The 19832-nt window shown below is 41.7% G+C and overlaps 1 protein-coding gene across 1 annotated transcript in view; it reads right to left on the bottom strand.

Moving 5' to 3' along the window:
* Positions 1-2341: 2341 nt before the first annotated feature.
* Positions 2342-19832, bottom strand: part of BASP1 (brain abundant membrane attached signal protein 1) — a 65427-nt gene continuing 47936 nt past the window's right edge. Inside the window, exon 2 of the mRNA XM_049768271.1 lies at positions 2342-3128. Coding sequence (XP_049624228.1) covers positions 2421-3119 — 699 coding nt within the window. The 5' untranslated portion in view covers positions 3120-3128 and the 3' untranslated portion in view covers positions 2342-2420. The remainder of the gene's footprint in view (positions 3129-19832) is intronic.

The following is a 19832-nucleotide window of genomic DNA, read 5'->3' on the forward strand; positions in this document are numbered from 1 at the left end:
CAACCTGTGGCTCTCGAGCCACATGCGGCATTTCACACTTTTAATTTGGCTGTTCTGTGTGCTGGGCGGCTGCTCCAGGAGTCAGGACTCTGCTCCTAGCTTCTGTCAGTACGCGCCCTGTGTGCAGCCCTGGCGGTGTTATTTGTATCCTCCCAACCTATGTGGATACCTGCATGCAGAATATTCTCAATAAAAACTTATTGAAACTAAAAACAGTGTACCACCTATGTATTTTTGGTTTTAAAAATGTGGCTCTCGGGCCGGAGAGATAGCATGGAGGTAAGGCATTTGCCTCTCATACAGAAGGTCAGTGGTTCTAATCCAGGCATCCCATATGCTCCCCTGGGCCTGCCAGGAGTGATTTCTGAGCATAGAGCCAGGAGTGACCCCTGAGCGCTGCCAAAAAAAAAAAAGAAAAAAAATGTGGCTCTCAAAATAAATTTCAATCATGGTTTTGGCAAGATTTGGCTCAGTTGAAAAAAAAGGTTGCCGACCACTGCCCCTAACCAAGGGACCATACCCAGGCCCAGATCCTGGCTCCAACTTAAACATGTAAAGGGTGTCTTAAAACTGTGATTTCAGGACTTATGTACACACAACATTTCTTCATGATCATCTCTTTCTTTTCTTTCCAGCCATGAAGATCAAATCTGTTTGTCTTTCATGTTTTTTTTATTAAATATTGTTCTTTGTATGCAAATTGATCACAACCTCCTTCAAATAGAGTAGCGATGGTGAACCTATGGCACACGTGCCAGCTGTGGCATGCGAAGGCCTTGCAGCTGGCAAGCGGGAAGGTCTGCAATTAAGATATGCGGCGCTGCGGGAGGCGATTGCAGCTCACCTGGCAACAGGGCCGGACTGGCCATTGGGAGGACATGCTGGCACTTTGAGGAAATTCCTTGTTTTTTTGCGGCAGTTTGGGCACTCGGGCTCAAAAAGGTTAGCCATCACTGAAGTAGAGTATAGCAATAAAAATGAATTGTTTTCAGTTCTTAGCCACTTCTAAGATTCTTTCTTGATACTAATGCAGTGAATTTTTTAAAATAGATAAGGTTTCTGTCCAAAGACTTCCGGGGGAAAATGTAGGACATAGTATATAATTTCAGAAGCAAGGGGAGAAAGAGAAAGGTCAAAATGAAAACCAATAGTCTTGAAGATTACTTTTTAATTGTTTAACTTTATTACTGTTGCACCATTTATACAATTACATATAATTTCAATGCATCCATTGTACATTTTTTTTGTTTTTTTTTTAATTATTTTTATTTTTCCCATTTTCCAATGAGTGGTGTGTTGGTGTCTGGGACACAGAATGGAAGAGAAACTGGAGCTGCAATGCACGCAGACTTTTTTTTTTCATTTCCACTGACCAATAAACAGAACTACAGATGCACCCAACCACGGACATGCATTAACTCGTCATGAGGAATCTAGGGAGGTTTAAGTAGGATGAGAGAATGTTGGTTACTCCGAAGAAGACCTGGGGAGGAAGAATGAAGCATCGGCCTGGAGAAAACATGTAGACAAGCTAAGTGGATTGTCTGAAAGTCGGCATTCATCCGCGACATTAAAAAAATATCAAAAAAGAAGAAAAGCTGTAAATTAAAAAAGGAAACACCAAAAATACTGCTTTCATAAAGATCTGATTGCCTTGGCACGGGCCCTGGGAGGGTTGGAAGGGGGCAGAATCACCCAGATCCCTGCCACCTCCCCTAGAGGATTCGGATCTTAGTGGCGGAGTCCAAGACAGGAGCTGAACTGACTGACTCTACTTTCAGACTTTGATCTTCCAAATCCACGGCTGACTGGGCAGGTTGACTGAAGGTATATTAGATATTTCCCCACAAAAATACTATTTGGATTCTCCCCACCCCCTCCCTCCCTTGATGGGACAACCTCCGTTTGTGTGTGTGCGTGTGTGTGTAGATGTGTGTGTGCGTGCGAGTGTCGTGTTGTGTGTTGTAGTTGTTTTTTCTTGGGCAATACATATCACTTCTCCAATGTGAAACGAGTTAGTATAAGCAAGAGATAGGGGGTCGAGAGAGAGAGAGAGAGAGAGAGAGAGAGAGAGAGAGAGAGAGAGAGGAGTACAGGATATCAGAGAAAGACAGAGGAGAGAAATGACAGAAAGAGAGGGAGAAAAGAGAGAAGCAGAGAGAGATGAGGGGGGAGAAGGGGAAAGGTAAGGGATGTAGGAAAGAGCTAGAGAGAGACAAAGAGAGCTATAGGAAGAGAGAGCCAGAGAGAGAGCTAGAGAAAGCCAGAGAAAGAGGGAGAGAGAAAGAAGGGGGAGAGGAAGAAAGAGAGAGAGAGAGAGAGAGAGAGAGAGAGAGAGAGAGAGAGAGAGAGAGAGAGAGACGGCCTTGTTAGCTGGCCCCTTTCCTGTCCCCCTCTAGACGCGGCTGCTCCTGTCCTTGTCACTCTTTGACAGCTACGCTTTGCTCCGAATTGGCGGCAGGGGCCTCGGCGGGTTGGGGCTCATCGGTGGTGGTGGCAGCGGCGTCTGCAGGGGCTGCGGGGGCCTGGGCCTTGACTGTGGAACTGGGGGCTTCCGACGGGGCCTCCTTGGACGATGGGGCAGCCTCGGTGCCACTGGGTTTAGAGTCTGAAGCTGGGGCCCCGTCGCTTTTCGTCTCAGGTGCGGCTGGGGCCTCAGTCTTAGTGGGTTCGCCACCCTCGGGGGCCTGGGCCTCGGCCTTGGGGCCTGCGGACTCAGCCTTGGCCTCCGCCTCGGCCTGGGGCGCGTCTCCACCTGCCGCGGGGGCCTTGGCCTGGGCATCAGGCGGGGCCTCGGGGCCCGGCTCGGCCTTGGCCTTGGCTTCAGGAGCGGCCTCCGAGGACTCTGGCTCAGCCTTCGGGGCCGCAGCTGAGGTGGCATCTTCCTTAGGGCCCTTGTCGGGCGCCTGCTCATCGGCCTTGGCCTTGGCATCAGGCGCCTCCTTGTCAGCCTTGTCTCCTGCGGCTTCTTGCGCCTCAGTGGTGGGTGCTGCGGCCTCCTTCTCCTTGGGGGTTCCCTCCTCTTCGGTGCCAGCGCCCTCGGCCTTCTTGTCTTTGTCCTTGGCCTTTTCGTCGTTGACGTTGTAGCCCTTCTTCTTCTTGCTCAGCTTGCCGCCCATCGTGGACTTCTGGAGTGAGACACAAGGACACAAAGAGACATGCACTTAGGATGGGCCTGGATGGGTCTTGGGAGGTGGTGATGGGGAAGGGGCTGTCTGGCCTAGCCTGGCCTGCTCTGTCTGACCCAGAACTTCCCAGCCCTGCCTAGTCCTCCCCTGCCCTGTTCTGTCTTAGAGGGATCCTAGGTTCTGAACAAGAGGGACGCCATTTTGTAAAGGGCCACATGTTGTAAACCTTTAGGCTTCTTCTCCTCTCAAGCCTAAGTTCATATTAATATGGCCCTGAGATACTTGGCTACACCAAGTAGCCTATCTGGAAGGGGCACAAGAGAGTAGTAGGAAGGTTCCTGGACAACAGTCAACCGATTTTAAGAACATCAGAAGCTAGAACCTCCTCAATCTCTCTCTAGGTGAACACCAACCCTAGCCATGAAGTCTTCTGATAACCAGACAAACCTGCTGCCTAGGGCTGGGGTCACAAACTCGCGGCCCGGGTCCTCTGTACCTTTTGTGGCCCGCGGCCAGCCTTCAAATATCGCAGTATTCGCGATTATTCGCTTACCGAATAATCGCAATAAAAATCACATTAGTAAGAAAAAAATCACATTAAACATTCGCATACCCCCAGCAGTTCCGTTCGGGGTATGCGAATGTTTAATGCGATTTTTTTCTTACTAATGCGATTTTTATTGCGATTATTCGGTAAGCGAAATCCCTTATGCGGCCCTGCCTCACCCCGACTTTGCCTCCTGCGGCCCCCAGGTAAATTGAGTTTGAGACCCCTGGCCTAGGGTTTGAAAGTAGAGTGGAAACTAATCATTAGAAAGGTTGAATCCTTCCCCTTGCACTGGCTGGAAATCCTGTCTTTAAAAAGGTCTGCATACCCTAGCTCTGGGTTGCCACACTATTCCTGGGGCCAGAGCAATAGTATAGAAGGTAGGGTGTTTGCATTGTATGTTGGCTGATCTGGGTTCAATCTCTAGCATCTCAATATGGTCCCTGGAACCCAGGAGTGATTCCTGAGCACGATGCCAGGAGTAAGCCTTGAACACTGCTAAATGTCGTCCAAAAACCAAAAATGAAAACTATTCCAACCCACCCTTGGCCCAACACAGCAAATGAAAACCTGTTCTCCCACCAGTTGACACTTGGTTATATCCATTGCCACTGATTCTCAAGGTAATCTCAGATTAAAAGAAATCTTCCCACTGCAACATTAAACTGTTCAGATTCCATTCAGATCAGACAAGCTGGGTCAGTGGTAGCTGACAGTCTTTTTGAAGCCAAGTCTTCAACTTCCACTGATTCTGGTATCAGAATGTCCAATTGAACTTAATTCCAAATTCTCTCCTCTGCTATGTAAAGCAATCATATTGATAAATAGCATTAATTTATAAAGAAGAAAACTATGCTCATTGTTTCCAGGATTAAAAAGAATCTTCACATCTCCAACCCCAACTCTATTTCATGTATATTTTTACACAGTTCCTAGCAAATCCACTGATATTCAACTGGGGACCACAGTTGGTGACTTTCCCTTGGCAAAGCAGAGCCCAAGTCAAGTTCCAATGACCACTTTCATTCCCACAAATAAGAAGTCCTGTAGGGAGAGAGGATGGAACTGGCATACTGGTGAGTATCACATACAGATGAGACCAAATACAGATGAGACAGGACCTACCCACCCCATCAACAGCAGGCCCTACTCTGGGTTGAATTATAAAAGCCTCCTTGATCTAACTCCTTCTGTAAAATATCATTCATTTAGAACAGAAAATTCCCTGTTTATTCATTCCACTCCCTGGGATCATGATTCATAGAACAGTGAAATAACCTACATTTATCTTATTTAAAAGAAGAGTGTGGGGTAGAAGAGCACCATTCTGGAGTCAAAATTTGTCTCACTCTATATGCTAATTTCCTGTCTGGAATGACTTTAATAGTTGGGGGAGATAAGAAGGCAATAAACTAAAAGATGACTAAAATATTGCTCCGATTTTCAAAGGATTTCTTTATTATGTTACAAAACAAGAAAAAATTTTCTCTGACATATCAAATTCTTTATTAAAGACGGGCTTTTTGATCATGAGACTTCACCAGACACCCCACAGGTTCTGCGTGACTTAATTACTGTTATTTCTCTTTCAGAAGTGGGAGCAAAGATAGTAAAGGAAACATATCTATGTGTGTGTATACAATGAAATATGTATGTTTTGTAAGCAAGTAATGCCAAAGCAATAAATAAAAAATATAAAAAATAGACCAAATCAATATTTTAAAATATATTTTCTAACTCTTCTATTAAAAACAAGCACAAATCATCTTTATCAAATGCAGTTTCTGCTCTAGTATCTCAAGATACATTTAGCTTAGAGCTAAGCAATAGAAAATGAGATATATATGCTTTTAGGCTATGCAGATTCTATAGCAGAAGCTATACACAAACACTGAGATTACAGACCAGAAGACAAAGCATAAAAGTAATCCACTAGGGAGTTCACAACAAAGTGCCCTGACGGATATAAACAGATTGACATTCTATATTGCCATACCCAGAGGCTTAATGTCCTGTTGGTTTACAAACCTCAAATCTATCTTACTAAAACTGGTTTTCTGAAACTCTGTCAGGACCATTTTCCATTCTTTGTTTTAAAGCCCAGCTGCAATTAGTTCCTGGGTAAGAAATGAATGTGCATAATTAAGTTGTAAGTCAGAAAATATTTTTGTGTGTCTGTTTATTTTCCAAATACAAGGTAAACAATAATAGTCACCCATAAAACCTTTCTTTTAGCTGATCTACTGGCATAATGAGGAATAAAAAAAAGAGCGTATAAAATGCCTTTGAATTCTGGCAAAGCAGGAGAAAGATTTCTTCCCATGAAGGATGGCAGATCATACACAATTGCAACTGGAGACTCACCAGCTGTTTTCTGGGTGTTAAATACAGTCTTTATCCCCAAAACATGACAAGTTACTTTCTTTTAACTTCAATATTATCAGGATGAAACAAGAAACAAGCTAACCAAGCATTCATCACAGATATGCTGCCACCCGAGGTCAACAGGCTAATGCAGCCTTGGGTGAATTCAGACTCAAACAAAAGTGGAATAGGAGAAAATACAGTCCTATAGTCCTATATGTACCCAACCTCTGAACAGTTATGCATGCCTCTGTTTGCCAGTGGATCTTTGAACTAAAATCCTATTTTAGTTATTCCTTTTATTATAATTACTTGTAATGTGGTAAGAAAATTAGGGGGAGGGAGGAAAGAAGGAAAGGAAGGAGGGAGGGAGGAAGGAAGGAAGGAAGGAAGGAAGGAAGGAAGGAAGGAAGGAAGGAAGGAAGGAAGGAAGGAAGGAAGGAAGGAGGGAGGGAGGGAGGGAGGGAAGGAGGGAGGGAGGACAGGAGGGAGGGAGGGAGGGAGGGAGGGAGGGAGGGAAGGAGGGAGGGAGGGAGGAGCGACCCAAGGATGCATTTCAGTGATGGGCACATAACTTTCTTGTATGCTCACAAAGTAAGCAACTAGAGATAGGCCCTGGATCAATTCATCAGGAATCTAGGCAACGGAAGGGCTGCCATGGCCCTTCTCCCATAAGGACCATTCTTTTGCCACTCAATTACAGAGCAAGAAATGGAGACTCTTGCTTGGTTGCTGCCAAACTGTACTCTGTGGATACAATAACCAAATTCTCACTGCACATGATCTCCTAGTTCCAACACCTCCAAGGACTGCAAACAAGGGAACAGTTCCAATGACAAGGCCATAACACAAGGACCCCCATAGACTTAGAGTTTGACAGTGATATTGAATATAACCAACAATGAGCATCCACAGAAGAGAGAATCTTCTCCATATTCCGCCCAGAAACCATAGGACAAGAGTATTCCAAGGTCTTGCACATGGAATGGATAAAAGTTGGCACCTCCATGGCATGCTGCTGGGGTACATTATGTAAAGCTAAACCTCACTATCCCATCAGTCAGTCCTGGAACAGTAAGAAACATCAAATCAGTACTGAGCATTAGTACCAGGTCTAGCCCTGCATTAAATGCTAGCTTCATTCCCTGCCAATAATTTGGTCAATCTTAAGGTAGTGTTGTATTTGTAAACCCCAAGAAAATAATAAGACATATAGCTTCCACACCTACAAATTTTCTAAAACCAGATCTTGGAACCAGTTCATTCTTTTCATTAAAAATTTATTAATTTGGGGGCCAGAGCAGTGGTGTAGGTGTAAGGCCTTGCACAAATTAACCTAGGACAGACTGTGGTTCAATCCTGCCGGCACCCTACAAGCCAGGAGCGATTTCTGAGCACATAGCCAGGAGTAACCCCTGAGTGTCACCCCTGGCCCCAAAACCAAAAGAAAATATATTAGTTTTGATTAAGTGTTTTGAAAATGTGATCATGAAGATACTTAACTTACTCTTTATGCTTCTGACCAGCATTATAGACACAGAGAAGAAGGTATCTGTGCACTGAACTACACTGATCATATTAAAATTAATCTGCTTTGGGGGCTAGAAGCATAGTACAGAAGGAAAGGCACTTGCCTTACATACATACGGTCATTCTAGGTTCCATCTCCAGCATCCCATATGTTCCCCTGAGCACCATCAAAAATAATTTCTGAGTGTAAGGACAGGGGTAAGCCCTGAGCATCACCAATAGTTATCCAAACACAAGCAAGCTAAAATCAGTGTGTTTCTATGATTAAAGCACTTTATGTGCTAAAGGTTCCCAAACAGTTATTAGTTTGGAGCGGGGGGGGGGGGGGGGGGGGTTAGGTGAGCAGAGCCATAGAGCAATGGTTTGGGTTTTAATTTGCATGAAGCCAATCTGGGTTTGATCCCCGACATTCCATATGGTCCCCCAAGCACCATCAAGAGTGATTCCTGGGTACAAAGCCAAGGGTAAACCTTGAGCACAGTCAGGTGTAACCAAAAAAAAAAAAAAAAAAAAAAACCCAAAAATAAGTTCTTTGTGTACATTATCAGTATCATGCCAAGAAATAATCTCCAGACTAAAGTAAAATTATTTATGAGCAACTATTTCCTCCCAAGGTAAACTGATAATGAAGTGGTGATTAAAAAAAAAAACTTATCAGTTCACTTTTCCTCTATCTTTTCATGTTTCTCTTAGGAAAACTCCCTAACAGTCAACAGGATGGAAAATGAATCCAGATTCCTTTGTGAAAACTTACTGTCACATGCAAAATAGATTTAAAAAAAAAGAGTCATCTTCACCTCAGCTCAGCATTCTTCAACCCTTGCTCCCCAGGACCAGTACTGGTTAACAGGTGTAGAAAGTGTGAAACCCACTGTTCTCCCACCTTGGATTGTGGACTCATTCTCAGGACAGGCACAAGTCTAAGGGTATAAAAAACTTGAAGAACATTGGCTTAGCTCACGAATTAAGCAAAGATTCTTCATAGGAAAAGAAAGGCAACATGTCAATGCCCCCCCATTTTACACGAATGAGTTTTTTTTTCTCTTATACAGTACCTCACAGTTTCAAAATAATTTTAAGGACTAGCAGAAACACTTTAAGCCTCTTGCAACTGTCTTGTTCTCCACATTCCTACTTATTATTTAATTAATATCTTTATTTAAACACCTTGATTACAATTATAGTTGGGTTCCAGACATAAAAAGAACACCCGCCTTCACCAGCACAGCATTCCCATCACCAATGCCCCCTATATCCCTCCTCCCCACCCCTACCCGCCTATATTTGAGACAGACTTTCTACTTCCCTCATTCATCCCATTATTATGATAGTTGTAAGTGTAGAACATCCCTACTTTAAACAGCTACATCTCTTCAAAGCTAGTAAGCCCATGTGGTGATGAATAATACTCTAGGATACAAGTTTAGCTTGTATTCTAGAAAAAGGAGAGTAAGTACATTCTAGCACTATTGGTTGATCAAAACAGTGTGGCACAGGATGTAGCAACACATAGGGAGGCCTGGAGAGGTGAAAGGGAAGATGAGTGGGAATTGCTCAACTGCCGGATTGGTTCTCTTGTTTGTCTATAGCTACTAGGGATGTACTTTGCATCTGGGTAATGTTCATCATCTACTCTGAGACACTACACATTGGCTAACCCAAGTTCATATTTCTGTAGGACAGTTTTTTTTTTTTTCTGTTTCCAAGCCTTGGAAAGCTCATAGAATGATTCACTTCCTAGCTTCCAACTGAGACAAGCTATGAGAAGGAGCTTCTTGCTTGAAAAAGTCACATGTAAATAAGTGACCTAAAAAATAAGTTTTAGTTCTCTCTTCAACACAAATATTCAAGGTCTCTGTGGAACATGAGTAGTAAATGCTGCTTTTCTTATGACAGGAAATTCTATTTGCAGGCTAATGTTAAGCTATAAACCTGAAAAGTGAGAGAAGAGAAAGAGAGAATATGTGGTCCTACATATTGCCCTGAGGAAGAACTATAAAGAATTTATTACTTACTATTGAAGTGCTTAAATTTTTTTTTTTTTAATTTTTTTTTTTTATTTAAACACCTTGATTACATACATGATTGTGTTTGGGTTTCAGTCATAAAAGGAACACCACCCATCACCAGTGCAACATTCCCATCACCCAAGTCCCAAATCACCCTCCTCCCCACCCAACCCCTGCCTGTACCCTAAACAGGCTCTACATTTCCCTCATACATTCTCAATATTAGGACAGTTCAAAATGTAGTTATTTCTCTAACTAAACTCATCACTCTTTGTGGTGAGCTTCCTGAGGTGAGCTGGAACTTCCAGCTCTTTTCTCTTTTGTGTCTGAAAATTATTATTACAAGGGTGTCTTTCATTTTTCTTAAAACCCATAGATGAGTGAGACCATTCTGCGTTTTTCTCTCTCTCTCTGACTTATTTCACTCAGCATAATAGATTCCATGTACATCCATGTATAGGAAAATTTCATGACTTCATCTCTCCTGACAGCTGCATAATATTCCATTGTGTATATGTACCACAGTTTCTTTAGCCATTCATCTGTTGAAGGGCATCTTGGTTGTTTCCAGAGTCTTGCTATGGTAAATAGAGCTGCAATGAATATAGGTGTAAGGAAGGGGTTTTTGTATTGTATTTTTGTGTTCCTAGGGTATATTCCTAGGAGTGGTATAGCTGGATCGTATGGGAGCTCGATTTCCAGTTTTTGGAGGAATCTCCATATCGCTTTCCATAAAGGTTGAACTAGACAGCATTCCCACCAGCAGTGGATAAGAGTTCCTTTCTCTCCACATCCCCGCCAACACTGTTTATTCTCATTCTTTGTGATGTGTGCCATTCTCTGGGGTGTGAGGTGGTATCTCATCGTTGTTTTGATTTGCATCTCCCTGATGATTAGTGATGTGGAACATTTTTTCATGTGTCTTTTGGCCATGCGTATTTCTTCTTTGTCAAAGTGTCTGTTCATTTCTTCTCCCCATTTTTTGATGGGGTTAGATGTTTTTTTCTTGTAAAGTTCTGTCAGTGCCTTGTATATTTTGGAGATTAGCCCCTTATCTGATGGGTATTGGGTGAATAGTTTCTCCCACTCAGTGGGTGGCTCTTGTATCCTGGGCACTATTTCCTTTGAGGTGCAGAAGCTTCTCAGCTTAATATATTCCCATCTGTTAATCTCTGCTTTCACTTGCTTGGAGAGTGCAGTTTCCTCCTTGAAGATGCCTGTAATGTCCTGTAGTGTTTTGCCTATGTGCTGTTCTATATATCTTATGGTTTTGGGGCTGATATCGAGGTCTTTAATCCATTTGGATTTTACCTTTGTACATGATGTTAGCTGGGGGTCTAAGTTTAATTTTTTGCAAGTGGCTATCCAATTGTGCCAACACCACTTGTTGAAGAGGCTTTCCCTGCTCCATTTAGGATTTCCTGCTCCTTTATCAAAAATTAGATGGTTGTATCTCTGGGGAACATTTTCTGAGTATTCAAGCCTATTCCACTGATCTGAGGACCTATCCTTATTCCAATACCATGCTGTTTTGATAACTGTTGCTTTGTAGTACAGTTTAAAGTTGGGAAAAGTAATTCCTCCCATATTCTTTTTCCCAATGATTGCTTTAGCTATTCGAGGGTGTTTATTGTTCCAAATGAATTTCAAAAGTGTCTGATCCACTTCTTTGAAGAATGTCATGGGTATCTTTAGAGGGATGGCATTAAATCTGTATAATGCCTTGGGGAGTATTGACATTTTGATGATGTTAATCCTGCCAATCCATGAGCAGGGTATGTGTTTCCATTTCCGTGTGTCCTCTCTTATTTCTTGGAGCAGAGTTTTATAGTTTTCTTTGTATAGGTCCTTCACATATTTAGTCAAGTTGATTCCAAGATATTTGAGTTTGTGTGGTACTATTGTGAATGGGGTTGTTTTCTTAATGTCCATTTCTTCTTTATTACTGTTGGTGTATAGAAAGGCCATTGATTTTTGTGTGTTAATTTTGTAGCCTGCCACCTTGCTATATGAGTCTATTGTTTCTAGAAGCTTTTTGATAGAGTCTTTAGGGTTTTCTAAGTAGAGTATCATGTCATCTGCAAACAGTGAGAGCTTGACTTCTTCCTTTCCTATCTGGATTCCCTTGATATCCTTTTCTTGCCTAATCGCTATAGCAAGTACTTCCAGTGCTATGTTGAATAGGAGTGGTGAGAGAGGACAGCCTTGTCTTGTGCCAGAATTTAGAGGGAAGGCTTTCAGTTTTTCTCCATTGAGGATAATATTTGCCACTGGCTTGTGGTAGATGGCCTTCACTATATTGAGAAAGGTTCCCTCCATTCCCATCTTGCTGAGAGTTTTGATCAAGAATGGGTGTTGGACCTTATCAAATGCTTTCTCTGCATCTATTGATATGATCATGTGGTTTTTATTTTTCTTGTTATTGATGTTGTGTATTATGTTGATAGATTTACGGATGTTAAACCAGCCTTGCATTCCTGGGATGAAACCTACTTGATCGTAGTGGATGATCTTCTTAATGAGGCATTGAATCCTATTTGCCAGGATTTTGTTGAGGATCTTTGCATCTGCATTCATCAGTGATATTGGTCTGTAATTTTCTTTTTTGGTAGCGTCTCTGTCTGGTTTAGGTATCAAGGTGATGTTGGCTTCATAAAAGCTATTTGGAAGTGTTTCTGTTTGTTCAATTTCATGAAAGAGTCTTGCCAAGATTGGCAGTAGTTCCTCTTGGAAAGTTTGATAGAATTCATTAGTGAATCCATCTGGACCTGGGCTTTTGTTTTTCGGCAGACATTTGATTACTGTTTTAATTTCATCAATGGTGATGGGGGTGTTTAGATATGCTACATCCTCTTCCTTCAACCGTGGAAGATTATAAGAGTCCAAGAATTTATCCATTTCTTCCAGGTTCTCATTTTTAGTGGCGTAGAGTTTTTCAAAGTAGTTTCTGATTACCCTTTGAATCTCTGTCATATCAGTAGTGATCTCTCCTTTTTCATTCCTGATACGAGTTATCAAGTTTCTCTCTCTCTCTTTCTTTGTTAGGTTTGCCAGTGGTCTATCAATCTTGTTTATTTTTTCAAAGAACCAACTTCTGCTTTCGTTGATCTTTCGGATTGTTTTTTGAGTTTCCACTTCGTTGATTTCTGCTCTCAGCTTTGTTATTTCCTTCTGTCTTCCTGTTCTTGGGTCCTTTTGTTGAGCATTTTCTAGTTCTATTAGCTGTGTCATTAAGCTACTCAGGTAAGCTCCTTCTTCCTTCCTGATGTGTGCTTGCAAAGCTATAAATTTTCCTCTCAGTACTGCTTTTGCTGTGTCCCATAAGTTCTGAGAGTTTGTGTCTTTATTGTCATTTGTTTCCAGGAACCTTTTTATTTCCTCCTTGATTTCATCTCGGACCCACTGGTTATTGAGCATGAGGCTGTTTAACTTCCAGGTGTTAAAGTGTTTCTTCTGAGTCCCTTTGGAGTTCACAAATAATTTCAGAGCCTTGTGGTCAGCGAAGGTAGTCTGCAAAATTTCTATCCTCTTGATCTTATGGAGGTATGTTTTATGTGCCAGCATGTAGTCTATCCTGGAGAATGTCCCATGTACATTGGAGAAGAATGTGTATCCAGGTTTCTGGGGATGGAGTGTCCTATATATATCCACTAGGCCTCTTTCTTCCATTTCTCTCCTCAGGTCTAGTATATTCTTGTTGGGTTTCAGTCTGGTTGACCTGTCCAGTGTTGACAAAGCCGTGTTTAGGTCCCCCACAATTATTGTGTTGTTGTTGATATTATTTTTCAGATTTGTCAGCAGTTGTATTAAATATTTTGCTGGCCCCTCATTCGGTGCATATATGTTTAGGAGAGTGAATTCTTCCTGCTCTACGTACCCCTTGATTAATATAAAATGTCCGTCTTTGTCCCTTACAACCTTCCTGAGTATAAAGTTTGCATTATCTGATATTAGTATGGCCACTCCAGCTTTTTTATGGGTGTTGTTTGCTTGGATAACTTTTCTCCAGCCTTTTATTTTGAGTCTATGTTTGTTCTGACTATTCAGGTGCGTTTCTTGTAGGCAGCAGAAGGTTGGATTGAGTTTTTTGATCCATTTAGCCACTCTGTGTCTCTTAACTGGTGCATTTAGTCCATTGACGTTGAGAGAAAGAATTGTCCTGGGATTTAACGCCATCTTTATTTCAAAATTTGGTGTGTCTTTTGGGTAGTCTTGTCTTAGATTAGGTCTTTCAGTTTTTCTCTTAAGACTGGTTTTGTGTCTGTGAAGTTTCTGAGCTGTTTTTTGTCTGTGAAACCATGTATTCTTCCATCAAACCGGAAAGTGAGTTTTGCTGGGTATAGTATTCTGGGTGAAGCATTCATTTCATTCAGTCTTGTCACAATATCCCACCACTGCTTTCTGGCATTGAGCGTTTCTGGTGACAGGTCTGCTGTAAATCTCAGGGAAGCTTGCTTGAACATGATTTCCCCTTTTGATCTTGCTGTTTTCAGAATTCTGTCTCTATCTGTGGGATTTGTCATTGTGACTAGGATGTGTCTTGGGGTGGTTTTTCTGGGGTCTCTTTTGGTTGGTACTCTTCGGGCATGCAGGATTTGATCACATATATTCTTTAGCTCTGGAAGTTTCTCTTTAATGATGTTCTTGACCATTGATTCTTCCTGGAAATTTTCTTCCTGGGTCTCTGGGACTCCAATGATTCTTAAGTTGTTTCTGTTGATCTTATCATAGACTTCTATTTTCGTCTGTTCCCATTCTTTGACTAATTTTTCCATTGTCTGCTCATTTGCTTTAAGTTTTTTGTCCAATCTCTCCTGCTGTATGGAATTGTTATGTATCTCATCTTCCACAGCACCAAGTCTATTCTCAGCTTCTGATACCCTGTCCCAGAGCTTATCCATTTTGTCATTCACTTCGTTTACTGAGTTTTTCAGGCCTGTTAGTTGACATGTTATTTCAGTTTGGAGTTTTGTCATTTCTGCCTTCATATTTTCTTGGTTCTTATTAGTGTTCTGTTCAACTCGATCCATGGTTTCTTGGAGTCTGTTGAGCACCTTCCATATTGCTAGTCTAAAGTCCTTATCTGAGAGGTTGATTAGTTGTTCAGTCATTATCTGGTCCTCAGAATTGTCATCTTCATTCTCTATGTCTGATGCTGGCCTGCGCTGTTTCCCCATTGTCACATTTGTATTGTGGGTTTTTCTACGTGTTGTAGTGGTATTCATTGTCTATATGATGTAGGCAGCACACTCCTCTGGCTCCTCCCTTTCTGGATGGGCTGACTTGCCTCTAAGGGAGGGGAGTCCTCCGTGGATGAAGCCTCACACTGGGTCAAATCTTAGGCCCGAGCATGTAACAGAGAAGACAGTCCAGAGAGAAATGTTTGCTTCTGTGATATAGCGCCGTTCTTAGTGTGATTTTTCCTTCTTGTTGCAATGGAGTTCTTTCCTTAGAAAGAGTGCACGGCCGCTCCGCTTCGCTACGCGGCCGTGCTCCTCTGAGCCTCTTTTTGCCCCACTCGCAAGAGTTTCACGCAAGAGGACAGTAGACAGACATAGACAGGTCACACTCACAGTCTTTCACAGCTGAGCCCCACTGGGCCGGTGTACTTTCGCGGATTTTCCCCGCCTGGTGTCACACACAGGGAGCCAGCTTTTGCAAAGGATAGCCGGTTTTTATGCTCTGAAGTCCCTCCCTGAAAATGGCGTCTGGGCGAGCGAGGTTTCTGGAGGCTCTTTTTGCCCCACTCGCAAGAGTTTCACGCAAGAGGACAGTAGACAGACATAGACAGGTCACACTCACAGTCTTTCACAGCTGAGCCCCACTGGGCCGGTGTACTTTCGCGGATTTTCCCCGCCTGGTGTCACACACAGGGAGCCAGCTTTTGCAAAGGATAGCCGGCTTTTATGCTCTGAAGTCCCTCCCTGAAAATGGCGTCTGGGCGAGCGAGGTTTCTGGAGGCTCTTTTTGCCCCACTCGCAAGAGTTTCACGCAAGAGGACAGTAGACAGACATAGACAGGTCACACTCACAGTCTTTCACAGCTGAGCCCCACTGGGCCGGTGTACTTTCGCGGATTTTCCCCGCCTGGTGTCACACACAGGGAGCCAGCTTTTGCAAAAGCGAAGTGCTTAAATTTTATATAAAATTTTTCTTTGAAAGATTAAGGGCAAGACATAAAACAAAAAATCGGTGGGTTAAGGCCAGAGAAATGGTAAGGTACTTGCCTTGCATGTGTCCAACCTGAGTTTGAGCCACTGGCACTCCATATGGTCCCCCAAGATCATCATAATGGATCCCTGAGGGCAGAGCCCAGTGTGTGTGAGCACAGCCATCATTGTTCTATGGACCCAAAACAATGGGGAAAATGTGGAGATTTGCACCATATACAATGATGCTCAAGGGATCATAGGATATGGGATGGTGGGGACAAGGGATCAAACTTCTGGGCATTTTACATGTAAAGCATGAGTTCTGCCCACAGAGCCTGAAAACATAAATTGTAAAGTTATACTATCATCAAGAAACATGCACAGCAAGAGATGATCTATTTCCATACAAAATTCCAGTTCTCTGATCATTTTGCTCAAGGATGTCTGTATGAATAAAGAAAGTATTTCTTGGGGCCGGAGAGATAGCATGGAGGTAAGGCGTTTGCCTTTCATGCAGGAGGTCATCGGTTCGAATCCCGGCGCCCCATATGGTCCCCTGTGCCTGCCAGGAGCAATTTCTGAGCCTGGAGCCAGGAATAACCCCTGAGCACTGCCAGGTGTGACCCAAAAACCAAAAAAAAAAAAAAAATAAAAAATAAAAAATAAAAAAAAAAAAAAGAAAGTATTTCTTTTTTTTTTTTTTTTTTTTTTTTTGGTTTTTGGGCCACACCCAGCGCTGCTCAGGGGTTACTTCTGGCTGTCTGCTCAGAAATAACTCCTGGCAGGCACGGGGGACCATATGGGACACCGGGATTCGAACTAACCACCTTTGGTCCTGGATCGGCTGCTTGCAAGGCAAACGCCGCTGTGCTATCTCTCCGGGCCCAAGAAAGTATTTCTTAGTTTTCAAATTGCTGTGATTATTTTGCCTCCATAATCTCAAAATATAAGAGGCCCATATCAATTCTACATAAGCTAAATTATCACAAACTAAATTTCACTGAACAACTAGGATTCTGGCTAGGTAAGGTATGATGTCACTGCTGACATCATGAACCTCTTTAAAACTGTCCTTAGTATGTTTCTTACCTTGAAAGGAGGCCATCTATCAGCATGGACAACAGAATTAAATGTTTAGGCCAATGAAGATGAACAGGCAAAGGTTAAAATGTAACTTGGGAAAAATGTCCCCAAATTGTAAATCTCTTCAAGACTTGTACCAATATAGGTAAAAATAAGTCACCTTCACTTGGCATGAAGTTTGAGGAAAATGGCAAAAATATCAAGCATGGTGACAACTGTCAATAACTTGCTCTAAGACTCTCAGCAAGTCACCTCCTCACCTGGATTTCAAAATCTCCTAAGTAGTAAAATGAAGATAGTAAAGTTCTATTTCTACAAAAAAAAGTATCTTATCATAAATACATTTTTCTATGCTATGTATGCTATATTTGTGACATTAAACTAAAAACACTAAGTGGAACAATAAATTTTAGAACATTGCTTCAGCCCCCAAATCATATATTATATCCTTCTTCTATGATATTGGATTAAGGCAGTGGGACTTTGGGGAAATGATCAATGCAAAATCCTTATGAATGGAGGCAGTCTTCTTAGAGAAGAGACCCACCAAACTCCCACTCCTCTCCCTCTGTGAGAAGACACAACAGAATGTCAGTCATCTTGGAGCTCCAGAGATAGCAGAGGAGAGAAGACACTGGCCTTGCATATGGCTGCAGCAGCTGTCACCCAAATTCAAATCCCTAACAACACATAGTTCCCAAACACCATTAGGATTTACTGCTGAGTGAAGAACAGCCCCTGATGACATCTGTGACTCAAACTCACCCCTGCACAACTCCCTACCCCTCCTTACCCCCACTCTCCAAATAAGGTCAGCTATCTACTGCTCAAAGAATGCTCTTCCCTCAGCCCAACCATGCTGGCCCTGATCTGGGATTTCCAGCTTCCACTACTTTAAGAAATCGATTTTTGCTTCTTCTAAGTCAACCAACCATGGAGTCTACAGTACTTCATTATTAAAAAGACTAAGTATAGATTCTCTATTTCATACAAACATATATCATCTGACACTCTGAAGATTCAATTGACAACAACTTGGCCTGTAGCACTGAATAGGTATCTTTGTAAGTGATTAGAATGTTGTGAAGTATATTAAAAATTAAAAAAATAAATGTATAACAACATCCAAATATTTATCAAAAAATAGAATGCTTACAATGACATTTCAAAATGTGTCAGTTCTATAAGTAATGAACTAAGATGGAAGAGAACAGTGAGAGCACAGCAGATGGGAAATTTAACTCAAAAAATGTAGGATCATTAGCTATGTTCATGCCAAACAATTTCATATTGCTGTATTCATGTGACCAAGTTAATTTGTTTCTCTGTCTGCAAGAGTCATCTCCCAATCATTGGTGGTCCTGCTGGAGAAGTCTTAGCTATGTCCAAGCACATTGAGAAAGAGGGTTTCCTAGAGCAACCAAATGCTCTTTCCCTTTGATGTGACCTTAGAAAACTTTGAATCCATCATTTCAAATATAGTTTGTTTAAGTTAACCTCCAGATATGACCCATTACAATTCTCACAGACTAACATGAATTCGGTTTCAGTATGGTATAGAAATGTTGACTAATGCCAATTGAAAAGTGTTCTTAGATCTGAATTTCTGAACAATTTATCTACCTAATGTTGAAGAAAAAAAATCAAGCCAATGACTTCTAATTTAGTGACACAGAAACAAAATCGTGAGGAGTCCATTGTTCTTGTTCATTTCCAATATCTTATAAGTTCAATATTGAGTATTATAAGAGTAATGAAATCATCATTATCCTATGTATTTTTTTCTAAAGCAAGATCCTGCTCTGCCATATGCCGGTATTTTAGACAGTATCTACAATTCCCTCATGAACATATTGTCTGTGAGAGTAAAAGATATTCTAAAGCAAGGTTCTGCAGTGCCACTGGTTGGTATTTTAGACAATGTCAATAATTCCTTCATGAACACATGCTCTATAAAAATGGGAGACATGCTTGCTAAAGCAAGATCTTGATAGGACAATGACTTTGAATATTTAGTCATGGATGGCTTCCCATGTATTTTGCTGCCAAAACCAGCTTTTACCCATCTGGTGAGAAAAACAATCCAAGGAGTGCCTACACTCACATTTTCCTCAGTAAGTGCTAACATATTCAAGTTCCACACCATGCACACCTTTGTCCCCCAAAACTGGCATGAGATGTAAAAAACAGACAGGGAAATTCCTATTTTTATACCTAGGCTAAACTTGGTAGGGAAAAATGTCTATACAAGGTTAAATGCTGATGAGAAAAAGGGAAACTATGTTTCTGATACAAAAAATAAAGATTGTTTGGGAACAATTAATAAATTGATATTAATTTTAAACATTAATACATAGTAAATATTGTTTGGGGTAATTCAAATTAATGTTGATTATATTGAAAAACAAATCAAAAGTAGAACCTATCACTATTTTTACAGAGCAATTAGCACATCCATTTTAGAAGATTCTCTTTGGAGTTTATGGTTCAGATCAGTTACAAGTTGTAAATGACAACAGCTTTGACTTTAGAAATGAGTATCAGAGGGAGGTCATGGTGACTTGGAGCACAGCAGAAGTCAAGATTCATTTCCTTCACATAAAAGAGTAAAAGAGAAGAAAGAGTGAGAGAAACTTCTCCATTTGAATAAAGTCTCTTTTCACCTTCTCTCGATAGTTATTGCATCTTTTGAGAATCTACACTTCTGGTCCCAATATTTCTCTACACTTTGAATTTATGGACACCAAAGCTAACTATTGTATGCCCTCAGTTTCTCTAGCAGGACACATTTGGATGCACACAATACAAACTACACACATACACACACACACACACACACACACACACACAAATGAAATTTGAACCTTGACTCTAAGACAATATAATCATGACTCTAATAATGCTAAGGGAGCCAACCTGGCAGCCAACAATTGCAATGGAATGTAGAGCCATTCAGCAATCAAGGTTCTTGAAGCATTGACTGAAGGCAATCTGTCCTTTGCCTTTACTGAGTTTCTCAA

The sequence above is a fragment of the Suncus etruscus genome, chromosome 2 (genome assembly GCF_024139225.1).
Source record: "Suncus etruscus isolate mSunEtr1 chromosome 2, mSunEtr1.pri.cur, whole genome shotgun sequence".
In the NCBI taxonomy this organism is placed as follows: Eukaryota; Metazoa; Chordata; class Mammalia; order Eulipotyphla; family Soricidae; genus Suncus; species Suncus etruscus.